At 44.3% G+C, this 15,697-nt stretch overlaps 1 protein-coding gene across 1 annotated transcript in view; it reads left to right on the top strand.

The window, feature by feature from the left end:
• Positions 1–15,697, top strand: part of FNIP1 (folliculin interacting protein 1) — a 99,372-nt gene that overhangs the window by 41,942 nt on the left and 41,733 nt on the right. The window contains 2 exon segments of the mRNA XM_074960469.1: positions 3,301–3,427; positions 14,998–15,141. Of these exon segments, the coding sequence (XP_074816570.1) occupies positions 3,301–3,427; positions 14,998–15,141 (271 nt within the window).

Below are 15,697 nucleotides of genomic sequence, written 5' to 3'. Positions count from 1 at the left end.
GTCTAATTGCTGTATAGACATACCCTAACTGCTGAATGGACAGGTGTGAGTTTGAGGGGCCAGCCTGCCTCTATTTACTGCCTGTCCCTATTGAACCGTACTCTTTAGTTTCTTCCGATTCAGGGAACACTCTCTCGTACTGCCAGAGAATATTTTGCAAGGCTAAAGCTGTGTGTTAGAGCTATATTATGTAACACAGATAACACTAAACTGGGACTATCACGAATATGATTTACAGCACACGTTGAATACTTGTATCAAGAAAGTTAAAATGACTTGTGCAGAAACGGAGAAGCAAATAGGCTCTTGTTATCTTGCTCAGATATGATGCAGAATGCAGCAAGGGTTTTATATTTAGCTTACTTTCCTCTTAGTGTGTAATCTGCTCTTGGAGCTTGTTATAAGCAGACTTTCCTGAATATCTGGAATGGTTCCTGCCCTTCTTTGCCAGGATAGTGAAGCGATTTCAAAGTTGAATGTCGGAAGTACTGACTAATAGAAGTCCTGCTCTTATTTAATAGAAAAGCAAATTCAAATGCATTGAAGGAGTGGGGCAAGTGAAAATAATGTTTTTTGCAAGCAATGGATTATTATTATTATTTATTATTATTACCTGTTTATAATAGTGTCAATGGCATAGTTCATGAGAATGGTTTCTAAACTTTCCACCCACTTTACCTAGGGGCAGGAGATGCCCCAGCCATATGTTCCTACTGGGGCTGTGAGCGTGAGATTACCTACTGGCCCCGCCTCAGTAGCTAGAGATTGAGTGTAGGGGGTTGGGTTGGGGCCAAACATCCCCAAATGTAGTGGTTTGGTGTCTATCTCAGTTAAATAACCCTCTTCTGGTGCAGTCCCAACCAATAGTTGTGTGTTTGTGTTTCACAGTAAGTGACACATGAAGTAGAGCATCACCAGATCTTGAATGGATTCTCATGCCAGCTATCAGTCAGAACTTGTTCAGTGCTGCAGAGTCTGCAGTGTTAATGGACCAGAATCTGCTGCTACTGAAGTCATGGCAAAACTCCTATTGATTTCAGTGGGCTGCAGGATTGGGCCTGCTGGTAGGAGATGTAGGAGAAGGGCAGAGGACCAGCATTGCTTGCAAGCGCTGTACTCTGACTCTGTTGTGCCATTTTAATAGCTGTCCTAGCAAAGCGTAGTACTTTTTTGGGGTAGAATTCAGTTATTTAGCAGTCTGGTCTGCTTTTGAGGTATGCAGCTTTCATTGGGGGTACAGCGCTTGCAAGCAATGCTGGTCTTTTGCCCTTCTCCTACATTTCATTGAGGGTAACTAGCTTGATGTGTGTGTACACCAAGACAAGACCAGGCTCTTAACATGAGTAGTACATGTGAGTCTGAATCCCCTAGTGCTGTGAAAATCTCAACCAAATAGCAATTACACTTCATAGTAAGGTACCATTTATGAAAGAATATATAGCTAGAGCTATATGGGTAGATAAAGGAATGTATTTTTCCATGAATCTTTCCTCTCACTCTCCTCCCCAAAGAAACCTCTGGACATCAACTTATTTCAGTTGTAAATTGCTCAAGTTTTTGCTTGTATTTTTTCCCCCTCTTACTGTTTGTTGCATAGTATCCTGTCTGCAGCTTCTCTTTTTCTCCTCTGTTGCTAAATTGTGGGGCTAAGCTGTTAGGAAATGGACTTCCTCTCCCAAGAGACCCAGAGAACTGTATTTATTGCTGCTGTGTAAATTCCCCCCAGGCTGAGACTAATCTACCAGTAACACTTACGAATTTCTTTTACAGATTCCTAATATTTTTAGTTACTCCATAATATAGGGTTGCCACCCGTCCAGTTTTCACCTGGACAGTCTGGATTTTGGCCTGTGTCTCTTGGGTGCCATTTGTATCCGGTGTTGTTGTTTTGTTTGTTTGTTTGTTGTTTTTAATCTGGGGGGAAGAGGCGGGGCTTTCGAGGGAAGAGGCGGAGCAGGGTTGGGACCTGGGGGGAGAGGCAGAGAAGGGGGTGGGAGCTTAGGGGGAGAGGTGGAGCAGGGATGGGACCATAGGGGTCCAGTTACAAGGCATCAGAAAGGTGGCAACCCTACCATCGTAATTTCTTTTTTTATTTGGATTGTGGAGTCACAATGCATGGCCTCTCACTCTCTTTAGGCTGCAAAGGAAACTTTACTTTACATGCTAAAAATATAAATAACATAAGTTTTATGATGTAGCCATAAAAGCAATACCATCTGTAGGAAGGTAAAAAGTACCCTGTGGACCTGACCCCCTGCAAGCTATCAATTTGCACAGCTCCCATTAATATAAGTCACTGGATGTCCTGAATGCAGAAGGCTTGCAGGGGGTCACCAGGCTACAGGAGGAGTTGCTGGGGATAACTGTGTCTTCAGGGGACCAGAAAGCACAATCTCAATAAAGGCCCAGTCTAGTAACACAAGATCTTATAATGCCTGTGATGGTGGCCCAAACTCTTTCTCTCTGTGTCGGAATGCAGCAATTCTAATAATTGGAGAAAGGCCCAAGCCACATCCAGCTGTAGACTGTCTAGTGTTTGGGGTGATTCTAATCTAAGGGTTTTGGTGTGGACCCATCTATAATAACACCACCAGCCTAAGCACGACGTGTGTTTTAACACCAATATTGTAAGTGTCATTTCACAGTATTTTGGGCCCTTATAAAAGGGGAGGGTGGGTGATTTCTCTGTGTATTTCTTTTCAGTTGTGTAGGTAAATGCTGATGGTTATTCAGCTTTGCCAACCCCAAGCATTAAAAATCCTGAGGTTCGGCTTAAAAATCACGAGACTGGGGGGAAATGTTGGGCTCTCTTTATTTGCCTTTGGATTCCTGAAGCTTTCGAGGGCTCTCACTTCACGGTTTCAAGTTTTTCTCTGCAACTATGAGGGATTAAAAAAATACTACTGCTGGGTTTTGGTTTGTTTGTGTGTGTGTGTTTTGTTTTGTTTTTTTTTTAAATGAAAGGGAAGATTCCCTTGCAATCTCTGATTCCCGCAGCTGGGGCTTTAAGAAAAATACCCTAAAAATCACCAGACTCACAATAAAACCGAGAGAATTGGGAAACCCTACTATGATGAATATTGTTAGCTGAATTAAACCAGTTTACACCAGTGTGCGATTTGGCCCTCTATCTACATAGGCATGATGCTTGCCATAGGTTCAAAGTGTTTTTAATAAATCGCCGTTGCATGTGTGGGATTTTATTTTTTAATAAAGTCAGGCCTACAAAAATTGTAAAAGGAATGAGGTAATAACTCATTGTGGTAATAGACACTTCTGTCCTTTTGTTTTCCATTCAAGCTGGCCTTTGCCGGAGTTTGACCCAAGTCAGATCCGACTGATTGTGTATCAAGACTGTGAAAGAAGAGGGCGAAATGTCTTATTTGACTCCAGCTCTAAAAGAAAAACCGAGGAAGTATCCGTGTCGGTGAGCATTGCTAATCATTTAACTGAAACTTGATTACAGTATATTGTATATCTTTTAAAAGTAGCACAAGATTTATACATAAAATGCTTGTATATGTGTTCACATTTCAAACATAAAGATTCAAGTTATGCTATTTTTAAATAAATATTGTGTTGCGAAGTATTTGAGTTCAGTGATTCCCTCCAACAGTGATCTTTTTATTCCTTGACTTTTTAACCTTTTTCTTTCAGAGATGTCTTGCTTTCTTTGGCCTGAGCAATGCCATGTATGGTGACGGAGAGGCAGTAGAAAAATTCTTCTTCTAACTATTGTACCAGCTCTTTGCTGGAAAGTCACTTGAAAACTTTCTTTTTTGGTTTTTCCTTTCATCAGCGGAATGCACTGCTGTTTATTGATCTGTGAATTTGCAGTGTAATTGCTATAGCAGGATGAAGGAGGGTGTTCTTGGGGGTAGGCACAGGATAGCTGAGTTCAGGGCCAGCATTGCCATAGACTATCTGTGTGAATTCTCTCTGAATCTCATTTTCTCCATTTGTAAAATGCCTGCAAAGCCATTAAGATCTTCAAATAGAAGTCATTATCTGAGTGCAAATGGGTGGTCATGGTTAGTTTTGCATTAGGATTCACATACAGTTAAGTTCTGTAAGTGGGGCAGTACAGTACATTGCCCCCGTCTTCACTTCAAGTTTGAAGATGGTCCCGCCTATTGAAACCCTCCTGCTTCTCATCCCAGTTCTGGTTGCCTGCTTCCTCCAGATACCTCACTCTAACTCTGGGAAGTAATTTGTGTGGCTTCGGGCATGAACTTCCATGACTTTCATAGCTGAATGTATCAATGTTCTATCCACAGTTCAAGACCTGGATTTCCTTGTTCTTCCTGGGAATTTAGATGTTCCATGCTTAACACAAGCTTAATTGCAGTATCAGTAGCAAGTGCCACTGCGAAACAGACCAATTTAAATGTCCAAAAGTACATAATCAACAAAAATATATTGGATCTGCCTGAGCTATTGCTGTGCTAATTAAGCAAAGCTTTTTGGCAGTCTGTAAGAGGGACCCCCTTGTCCTATTCTTGTTGTTTTACTGGAGTCCTCGAAGCAGATCTACAAAGTGTCTATACTTACACAGCCAATTTTCCATCATTATTGGCTTTATTACTGATACATAGTTCAGCATGACAGGTTGCTAGCTACAGAGTTCCATTAAAAATAGACCTGTTTCACTAGGGTGACAAGCATCTGAAATCACATGACCACAATCTCTTCTTTTTATGCCATTTCTTAACGGGGAAGAAATAGGAGGTAAGGATGTTCCCAGGCTGCAAATCTGGAATGCCCAGTGCTAGCAACTAGTGACTTCATTTATTTGATTGTCAGTCACATTCTTGGTATTTGAAAGGGAATTTATGATGATACATTTCTTGCCACGTTCCCCAACTTTCATTCTCACTTTAACGAAATGATTCCGATACTGTCATCTCATGCAATCTTCCTTCTTTCAGCAAACCTTTGCAAGAGTTATCAGGTAAAAATGTGCACAACAATCCTTAACTCAGCTTGTTGCTAGTTCAGTACAGACTTGTACAGTTACTAGTACATCTCTACCCCGATATAACGCGGTCCTCGGGAACCAAAAAATCTTAATGTGTTATAGGTGAAACCGCGTTATATCGAATTTGCTTTGGCCTCGAGCATTTCCGTTATTAGTAGTCACTTCCGGCCCCCGACTGACCCCTCAGAGCCCCTGACCCATTCAATCCCCCCATTCCTTGTCCCCTGACTAACCCCTCCAGAGACCCCTCCGCCCCTAACCACTCCTCCCAAGACCCCACCCCCTATCTAAGCCCCCCCGGCTCCTTGTTCCCTGACCGCCCCCTCCAGAGGATTCCCCCTTCCCCTACCCAACCCCCCTGCTCCCTGTGCCCTGACTGCCCCGACTCCTGTCCACACCCCCGCCCCCTGACAGGCCCCCTGGGACTCCCGTGCCCTATCCAACGCCCACAATCCCCGTCCCCTGACCGCCCCACCCCCAGAATCTCCAAACCATCCACCCCCACCCGCTCCCTGTCCCCTGACTGCCCCCCCGAGACCCTCTGCCCCTTATCCAACCCCTTGGCCCCAGCGCAGCACCCTTAACATGCCGCTCAGAGCAGCGTGTCTGAGCCGGACGCGCTGATCTGCCGGAACGCGCAGCCCCGCCCCCCAGAGCGCTGCTTTTCCGCTTTATATCCGAATTTGTGTTATATAGGGTTGCATTATATCGGGGTAGAGGTGTACATATTGGAAATTTTCAAGGAATTGTGTTGATTTTATTTTTCTCCCCCCATTTATTATGATTTTAACAAGGACACTCTCTGCAAGTTAGATCTTGGCTCTAAGCACATTCCAAGGCACTCTTGCCCTTTTGCAGTAAGACGTTTGTGTGGGATGGGCTCTCTCCACTGTGAAAGAGTATCTGTTAACTGCCTCTCCAAAGGCAATGTCCTCTGCTTTTTTTTCCTGAATTTCCTAATGTGATTGATACATCTGTGCATTTGCAAATACACTAAGGGGGAACTTTGCAAAAGCACTCCGCACTGGCCCAACTGCTCCTATTCAAGTCAGCTGAGTTAAGCTATTGATGAGTGATTTTTGAAAATCCAACCTTAAAGCAGCATGTTATCATAGAATGCCCCTTTTTATATCCCTGATTTTCTGCTGTGTGTGAAAAGTGCAATGCAACTAAACACAATGATGATTTAGTAGTAGTGGTTTCTTGCAGCAATTCAAGATATATGCAGCTGTCTTTTGTCTATGCATAATCCCCTGCATATATCAGAATTGCATCTGATGAACCAAGGGTGAATGTAGCTCTCAGCTTAAGCCCTGTAAAGGGATGATATGGTTATGACATTTAAAGCACACCTTGGCTTCTTTTCCAGGGAGCCACGTATTCCATGCAGGAGAATTTGGATTAAATCAGTCGGTTGGATGGATGCTTGGCTTTAAATTTTGAATAGATGAAGAATCTAAAAGCTGACCCAGATGTTCTTAAATTGTCCAGCAAACCAGCAGTATCTAATATTAGCGGGGTCTAATCTAACATTACTGGACATCCTAATAACATTTTTTGTGTGTGGGAAATGTTTATATATCAGAAAGAATGTCTGACGAAATCATGAAATCCTTAAATAATTCTCTTTTGCCTCTTTGCCCTCTGATAATCCAAAAAGCCAAATAAATGAGATTTTGGAATGCTCACAACAGAATTACAGTGACGGTTAATGGGTTAATCATCTGAGGTGCCAGATGATTTCTGCTATGCTAGATGACTTGAGGGGAGGAAATATATAAACGTTGTACGTTAAAATTTGTACTTGAATGAGGAATTAACTAATTGCAGACATTATGATTTTGCAATCTGAGGTGTCTGCATAACAGTCTGCTATCACCGCACAATGCAAAAATCCATCGTTCTTCTTTGGCTTTAGAGGATTGAGAAAATTAAGACTGTTGAAAGAAACAAATGGAAATACAAAGAAAGGGACAAATAGACACTCTCCCGAGTGAGTGACTCTGTGTGTTTTATTACTTTGGGGTCATAGTACGGTTGATGGCCATGGTGAAAACTGCCTGTCGTTCAGTTTACTTTCCCTGGGTCTTATTGGGTACATCTACACACCAATAAAAAAGACCCATGGCCAGGGGTCTCAGCACCCAGATCAACTGACTAGAATTTGCGGGGCTCACGCTGCAGGGCTAAAAATAGCTGTGCAGACACCCAGGCTCTGGCTGGAGCCTGGGCTCCGAAACTTGGCAAAGGAGGAGAGTCTCGGAGCCTGGGCTCCAGCCCAAGGCCCAATGTCTATGCTGCCATTTTTATTCCTGCAGCACAAACCCGAGTCTGTTGATCCGGGCTCTGAGACTTGTTGCTGCAGGTTTTTTTGTTTTTGTTTTTGTTTTGTTTTTTTTGCTGTGTAGACATACCCCTAGAGGGTTAAACTTCTGTGGTAAGGCTGAGAAGGGGCCGCATGGCAAGAAGGACTGCAGGCTGCAGGAACTGAGAATGTTGGCCGAGCAGCGTGCCAGGCATTGTCACTTAAATGTGAGATCCACGTTAGACAGCTGTGATGCCCGGGCACTTGGCGTGTAGGACAGGGCAAAGTGACTTCCTTTTGTGTATCCTGTGCCTTTTTTGGGACGAGGCACAAGAGGTTCTTTTCCAACTTTATGTCCCTACTGATTAGTCAGCCTTCTGTATCCAGGGGCCTTACACAATTCTTCGACACTGTGCTGGAATTAATTGGTGACTATTCTCTTTCCCCATGAGCAGCAGAAAGTTAGAACAAGCTTCTTCCACTTCGGTTTTGCCAGTATCTCAGGAGAAAGAGGCCGCACTTTTCAGCATTGTGACATCTGAGCATGAGACGATGTATCAGAACAGGAATCATTTGCATATGGAGTGCATGAGGGCAGAGTGTGATGAAAAGAGCAGACGTTACCAATGCCTTAACCAAATAGCCCTACACAACACCTACATTTTTCAGATGTTATCAGTAGGGCCCTACCAAATTCACGGCCATGAAAAACGCGTCACAGACCATAAAATCTGGACTTCCCCCGTGAAATCTGATCTTGTGTGCTTTTACCCTATACCATACAGATAACAGCTTTCACGGAGGAGACCAGCATTTCTCAAATTGGGGGCCATGACCCAAAAGGAAGTTGCAGGGGGGTCACAAGGTTATTTTAAGAGGGTGGCAATACCGTGACCCCTACTTCTGCGCTGCCTTCAGAGCGGGATGGCCAGAGAGCGGTGGCTGTTGGCCGGCCTCCCAGCTCTGAAGGCAGCACCCTGAGAGCAGCAGGGCAGAAGTAAGGGTGGTAATACCATACCATGCCACCTTTACTTCTCTGCTGCTGCCTTCAGAGCTGGGTGGCCGGAGAGTGGCAGCTGCCGACTGAGGGCCCAGCTCTGCAGGCACCAGCCCGTAAGTGAGGGTGGCCATACCATACCGTGCCATCCTTACTTCTGCGCTGCTGCTGGCGGTGACTCTGCCTTCAGGGCTGGGTTCTCGGCCAGCAGCCGCCGCTCTCCAGCTGCCCAGCTCTGAAGGCAGCACCGCCGCCAGAAGCAGCGCAGAAGGAAGGGCAGTAGTACCGCAGCTCCCCCTGTGATAACCTTGTGACCCTCTCCCCACAACTCCTTTTTGGGTCAGGATCCCTATAGTTACAACACCATGAAATTTCACATTTAAATAGCTGAAATCATGAATTTACAATTTTTAAAATCCTATGACCGTGAAATTGACCCAAGTGGACCGTGAATTTTGTAGGGCCCTAGTTATTAGTCAGTCAGGTGTTGGAAACAGTCACAATACTCCTCCCTGGCAGCTTTGTAAGTCTGATCTACTTGCCTTCATAGAGATTTCAGTGTTCTCACCTCATACAACTATGAGGCTTGTTCATAATGGCACCTTATTAATTTATTTTTAGGTGATAATGTCTGTCTATCACTTTAATGCCTCCTGGTAGCCTCACATCTGAACTTGCTCCTTCTCCCCCAGCATCTTTTCCCTTATTGCTGTTTCCTTCTGTCTGCAAAACCCAGACCCAGAGATTAGTTAGAAATGTGCTTCCTCGCCGGGTCCCAATGGAAATTCATTTGCGCACGAGCAGGAAGAATGTTCCTTAGAAATCCTTGAAAAATTAATATCCGACCTGGTTTGAATTTGGATGCAAATATGCAATCAAAAGACAGATTTTCACCCCTATTTTAAGGTATTAAGCCCCAGAGGGCAGAGCCAGTGCTGAGCTCTCAGCCTTCACTCTGCATTTTCTGATGTTTGAGCTGAGTGCTTGACTTCCCAACCTTGACACCACATTTACAATGGCCATTTGCAGGGAGCACACAGTTCTGTACTCAACTGTTATTGTTCATTAATTATATAGCATCATGAATGTGTATGGTATGTAAAAACAACCAGCAATGCAAGGTGCCTGCCCCAAGGAGTTTACGGTCAAATTTGACAAGGACACAACAGAAATGATGCCACAAAATGGAGGTGAGGGAGGAGGTCAAAGTAAACGCTAGGAAGGGAATCCTTTATCAATGCTTTCCCAAGAGAACAGAGTGCGTGTGTTTTTGTTTTTGCCATTGTCTTGTTAGCTACGTTTTGCTTTGTGTTGTCCTTTAGTGGTTTATGGCTCAAAGATTAGTGGGTGAAGGGCATTGTCAAAAAGGGATTTGACTGAAAATGGTTGCTGACTGGTACATGAGAAGTGGTAGAATTTTCTAAGCATAAGGGGAAATCTGCAAGGAGATGTGGCGTGAAGAAGGTTAAAGAATGATAATAGAGGGAACAGGAGAAGAAGGAATGAAAGCAGAGGCTGAGAAAAGGTGGTTGCAGTAGATAAGGCAAAAGGGAACCAAGGAGTTGGGCAGTTGTGTTGGAGAGGAAAGGGTGGAGCTTAGAGATGCTGCAAAGGAACAAGATGTGACGACAGCTGGATTGGACTTGGGAAGGAGTAAACGAGAGTCTAAAGTGACACTAGCATTAGGAGTTTGGATGATGGAGGACAATGGAGTTTGTCACGGTTTCAGGGTAACGACACCTGTGTCCGCCCCCCGCTCCCCCAACACACACTCTGTGGTCTGCTCCAGGAATGCCCAGTCAGGTACCAGACTTCCAGCCATCCCTCGTTTCTGGGTAGGGATCCAAGCTGCTCTCTTCTGACTGGTGCCATATACTGTGATATTCCCAGCCAGCTAGTCCACCTAAAGGCCAGTGCCTGTGCTTTGCTTTCCTTCCGAGAGCTATAACCAGTGTATTGCCAGGAGTTACTCATCATCACACAGTTCTTTCTAAGCAGCATACATTTATTCTTAGGGTAAAAGCATTACAGAAGAAACCTATAAAAACAATAAAGGTTCCTACACGCTTCCTAATGTACCAGAAACCGCCCATCAATGATATGGGGTCCTGGTAGACGAATGCCCTCCCAGAGACGAATGGTCTCTGGGAAACCCAGTTGGAACAAATATATGCAAACTACCCCAGGGGTGGAACCTCTCTGGGGTTGTTTACAGTTTCAGTGATGTGCCTTAATCAGCCCACCATTGTTTTTAGTTCCTGGAGGAGCTGTGGTAACCCTCCCTCATAGAGCAGAACACATTCATACCTAAACCATTCATAAATTTAAATTCAGTGGTCCCCAAAGATACTGCATGGGGTTGCATTATGTGTCACAGAGTTACTCACAGGGCTGGGAAGAGCAAGAGGGTTTGGGGAGCTGCTGAGTTTCATTTTCACCATGCTGCATAGAGGCCACTGTTTCTGGTGCAGTGACACTTAACCCAATGCTAGTGCAGTCCGTGACCTCCTCATTTGGAATCTTTGACTCCAACTGCCACACTGGTTAAAAGGCATAAAAATGGCACATAATTTCAAACAAGCCAGGATTACCCACACATTTGATTATGCTTAAGCAAAGGGTACGTGTTGGGCACTAAATTGCTCAGGGGATTAGTAACAGAATATTGAGCCGTTTGCCTGGAGGTGACCCGTGAAATTGAGACGATGGTCTCAAACTGTTTCCTCGTGGACAAGTTTTTGGGAAGCAAGAGACTACTGTTACAGTTGGCATCTCTGCAGTGCGGAGACTGAATCCTACCCTCTCAGCCCTCAGTATTCCCTTCCATCAGAACTGGAGGCATACGGAGGGGCCGGCAGAGGGATGTTTTTCCCAAGTCACTGCTCCTGCTTGTCCTGTGAATACTTGCAGGAGCTAGACAACACTGAGAACAAAGCTGACATCTTTCAGGAGTGCTAGATTCACCTTAAAAAACACCTGGCAGTTGAAAAAATGTGCCACAATCTAATACTCTAGGGTGGATGCACTAATATTTTTATAGCAGCAGTTACAATTCAGGCTGATGTCGATAAACAATCATAAACTGCAGGAGTTAATTTCTCTAGATTAATTTTTCATCAGCGTGATTGTCCCTTTGTTTCCGAGGATTCGAGTAAGCCTGGATATTGCATGGATCGTTCTCAGGTGATGGCAGCTTAGTGTTCTGTTTGGACAGTTGGGTTCTTACATTGTCCCCATGGCAGTGAAATCTGAGCACCTTCTATGCCAGACAAAAGACTAAAACACATGATGAATGTTCTCTCTTTCTTATGCAGACCCAACCCATGACACTGCTTGGCTTTGGTCCAATACCCTTAGGTTCCCTTCAAATGGAATTTTTCTACCCTACTCTCCGTTTTTGGTGCTTTCATCACCTGCCTCAGGAAACTCGTCCTTCCCACAGTTGCTGAGGGTCTGACTTTTGGAGTCCTACAGCCTTCCAGAGCCTTCTCCCTGTTTTCTTTCACAGACTTTCTCCCTGTTTTATTTCAGGCCTCTCTAGTCAGTCAGGATGCAGCTTGCTCCAGGGCCAGCCTGAGTTTGGTTACGCTTCCCTCTCCCAGCAGCTGTTACCTCTGAGGTGTTGGAAATGCTAGCTCTTCTGCGTAGTCCAGTCTGAGCTCCATTAATGGAGACTTCACTTCTATTGCAATTCTCCTTTGGGGCATGGCTAAGCATTTTATCCACGTGGGGATCAGAAGCTCAGAGACCAGAGTCCCTTACCTATACAAGCAGGAGAAGGAAACCTTCCCCCACGCTCATTTACCCTGACCTACCCATGTGTGTTTGCAAAGGGTTCATCCCATTGATTCTGGCTTCCCATAACTTTAAAGATTCATTTATTTTCGTTTTAATCTTGTTCTGTTTAACTCGTGGTGGAAGAAGCAGAAATGCTGCTTGTGCCCTGCCCATACAATGAAGAGTTTATGAACCCAGTGACAGTCCATTGTAAAACCATCAAGGGGTTTAGCAGGACCAGGCATTGCTGGGGCAGGTTGGGGAAGATGATTTAGGAAAGAGTCTGCTGCAGATGTACATGGTAGAAGTCCAGAAGCAAGGCCACTGGGGTGAGAGCTGCTTCACAGTGGGTGTTCAGTGCATATCCACCTGCAGCTGAGTCTGTCAGCAATTTGTGCATAAGAACTCTGGCCAGTGGATGCAAAGACCCCCTTTCACCACTCCCCTTTGTGGCAACTTTGTGCATGGCAGAGATTTGCCAGCAGCATTTTATCTAGAGGCTCGATTTGCTGCACTGTGTACATTTGGGAAGAAAGAGAATAGGTTTGAAACTTTTGTTTGTGCAGCTTATTGAATTCTGTAGTTACCGCCTTATTTGGGAAATATGACTTGAAAATGTTTGGACTATTATACTGGAACACAAGTTGGCCTATTCCCTTGTTGCATAACATCTAGCAATTTGTAGCATCTAATATTTCATTGACATTCAAATTCCGTAACTACAGAGAGGAGGAGCATTACCGATACTTGATCTCATAGTCCAACAGGTTACACTTAAACACATGCTGGATTCTAAAATTGCGTGTTCCAAAATTTGTCAGTGTTCTGCGTTTTACAAATGATTTGCTACTTGTAAGCTGCTGACAGATGGTATCTAAAAGATCTTGAACATTTGACCTCTTTTACTTCACAGGTTCCTTAGTTCATTTTGCGTTCCACTGCAAAGATCAAATGTCTGTTCCCCTCTAGTATTTAAATTAGGAAACTATAATTTCAAGACAGATCTCATCAGTGGTTCTGGGAAAACCTACTATGCTGAAAATATTCAAGTGCTAGTGAAGAGAAATGATTAGGTTTTGCAAAATGCTCACTTTTTAGCCAGTCATTTAATGCACAGAAGTTTTTCATTTTACAAAAATGCATTTAATATACTTATAACCTGAAGTAAGCCTAGTTATTACCACATCTTCATATGGGAACTTGCAACATCTGATGGAAAATGTAAAGCTGAAATGTGGTTTGCCTGCACAAGCTGCTGTAACCCTGTGGATTCAATGTGGTTTTTTATCACATGATGCCTAACCTAGCCCAGGACATTGTTTTTTGTGTCAGAGATAAAATGCAATTCTAGTTCACGAGTTCCTACTAAAGTCATATGATTATTGTTCACATGTTCCAGGCATTGTGTACTAGGCGCAAGCCAAAAATATGAGCCATTAGCAAATCTACACATTGCATGACTTCAGCGTGCTCCCCATAAGGATTAGATTGGAAGAGGCCCTGGAGGTTTTTTGCCTTCCTCTGTAGCATAGGGCACAGGTCACTTGCTGGAGGATTCTCTGCTCCTTGAAGTCTTTAAACCACAATTTGAGGACTTCAAAAGCTCAGACATAGGTGAGAGGTTTTTCGCAGGAGTGGTGGGTGAAATTCTGTGGCCTGCGATGTGCAGGAGGTCAGACTAGATGATCATAATGGTCCCTTCTGACCTTAGTATCTATGAATCTGTGAATCTAGTGTGTCATAATGGGAGTTGGTTACTCTGAGAGGGAACTTGTGTTAGTGGCTAAAGCACAAGCCTAGGGTCAGGAGAATGGGTTTCCATTCCCAGCTCTGCCACAGACTCACTAGTTTATCTATACGTTTTTCCTTAACCTTTCCCACTGGAGTAGCTTCAGTAGTGGTAACAACAGTGCAAATTCTAGTGTGGGCAACACGATGGAAAAATGTTAGTAAGCGCAGGAGTCCTGTCTACACTTGGGGCCACATTATAGCTAGCTCGTGCCTTACATGCACCATAACACATGGAGGCCCACGCTCCACTTGCACTGGCCCCTACCCCGCTCAGGGAGGGAGGGGCAGAGGCAGGGTGCTCCTTTGTCCCTCTGCTTCACCTCCCCTCCCCCACAAGCAGCCAGGGACCATCTTCTCCCTGCACAGGGTCAATAGTGGGAGTGGCAGGGACCTAGGACTTATCCTGGCAGCTGGCATGTATCTGCTTGGATGAATGGGCTGGGCCTCCCTGCACTTTTTTCCTTCTGCTAGCTGACGCATGCACAGAGCCCCCTGCTGGGGTGGTGTTGGCAGGATGCCCAAAGCAAGGCCTTGGCTTTGACGTCCCATTGAGATGCCTGGGGCAATTCACACCTCTCAGAGCTATTGTTTCTGGCCCTTTGCAGACTCTGCTTCAGTTACACTTGGGTTGCATTTTCAGGCTTTTCTTCACAACCTTTAGGGCTAAAAACCTGAATTTTTTCAGTTGTCATCATCTGCATCTTTGAAGTGCTATGCCAACCACAAGACTATATAAACACTTATTAGTATGTACGTAAGGTGGGGAGAAGGCAGGTGGAATCTATTGTTCCTTTCCCCATATTCATCCCTTTCTCTGCCACCCATTCTCCTGCTCCTGTGCCCAGTAATTATTCTCTGTAAATCTTCAAAGCAGCTTGACTGCCTGCGGTTCCTTAAGAAAATGAACAAGGAGTGTTGTGTTTGCTCCCAGTTCAGTTTTTTAAGTAAAGCGGCCCAGCCTCCTTCCCTGTAGTCAGTCTGGAGGAGAAATAAATCCTCTTTCTGCTTACTGTTTGCCTTGGCATATAACCTTTTTGCCGCTAAATACGCTTCCTAAGTTGGGAATACAAGACCAGATGGTTCCAGTGCCATTAAACAATGATTTTAGGGATGTGAAATCTATTGACAGGCATGTGGTCTGTGTTTCAGAAACTCTGTAGTGATGCTCAGGTGAGAGTCTTTGGGAAATGTTGCCAACTGAAGCCTGGAGGAGACAGTTCCTCTTCATTGGACAGTTCCATCAATTCATCCTCCTCATCTTCTGATACGAAAGAACAATGCCCAAAATACCAGGTGAGGATTCTTTTATATTATTTCAATCTTGTCAAATTTTGCAACAGATGTATCAAATGTTTTAAAATGCTTAAAATTAGAGACCACCTGAGGCAGAAGTTTTTCTTTAAGGTTTAGACTAAGGTCGCAGTTTGAGAGTGAATCGAGACTAGGGCTTTGGGTTCAAGGGCACTAAAACATGGTAAACTGTTCTCTCAAGAGCGCTGCCTTGAATGGCAGAAGTATTTCCAGAGTATGAGAGGTCTGCCCTTTTGGGCCATATCTGAACAGGACCTGGACAATAAGCCCCTTCTGTGAAATGAGACTTGGGACTGGACCCATAATGGTAGGTTGGGACATTTTGTTCCCTTGAGTATTTGGACCTGTATGGGCCCTTTTCTAGTGACAGACCCTAGGCCTCATGATATTTTTAAATATTCTGAATTACAAATATATTTAAAGTCAAATGTTCTATGTCAGGGGAAACTTTACTTTTTTTTTTTTTAATGTGACAACATACAGCTGTAAACCTGTAGATGAAGGCTATGTAACAGTGCTATATAACTGAGTTAAATTT

The sequence above is a fragment of the Natator depressus genome, chromosome 8, assembly GCF_965152275.1.
Source record: "Natator depressus isolate rNatDep1 chromosome 8, rNatDep2.hap1, whole genome shotgun sequence".
Taxonomy (NCBI): Eukaryota; Metazoa; Chordata; order Testudines; family Cheloniidae; genus Natator; species Natator depressus.
This window is presented reverse-complemented; position numbering and strand designations above follow the sequence as displayed.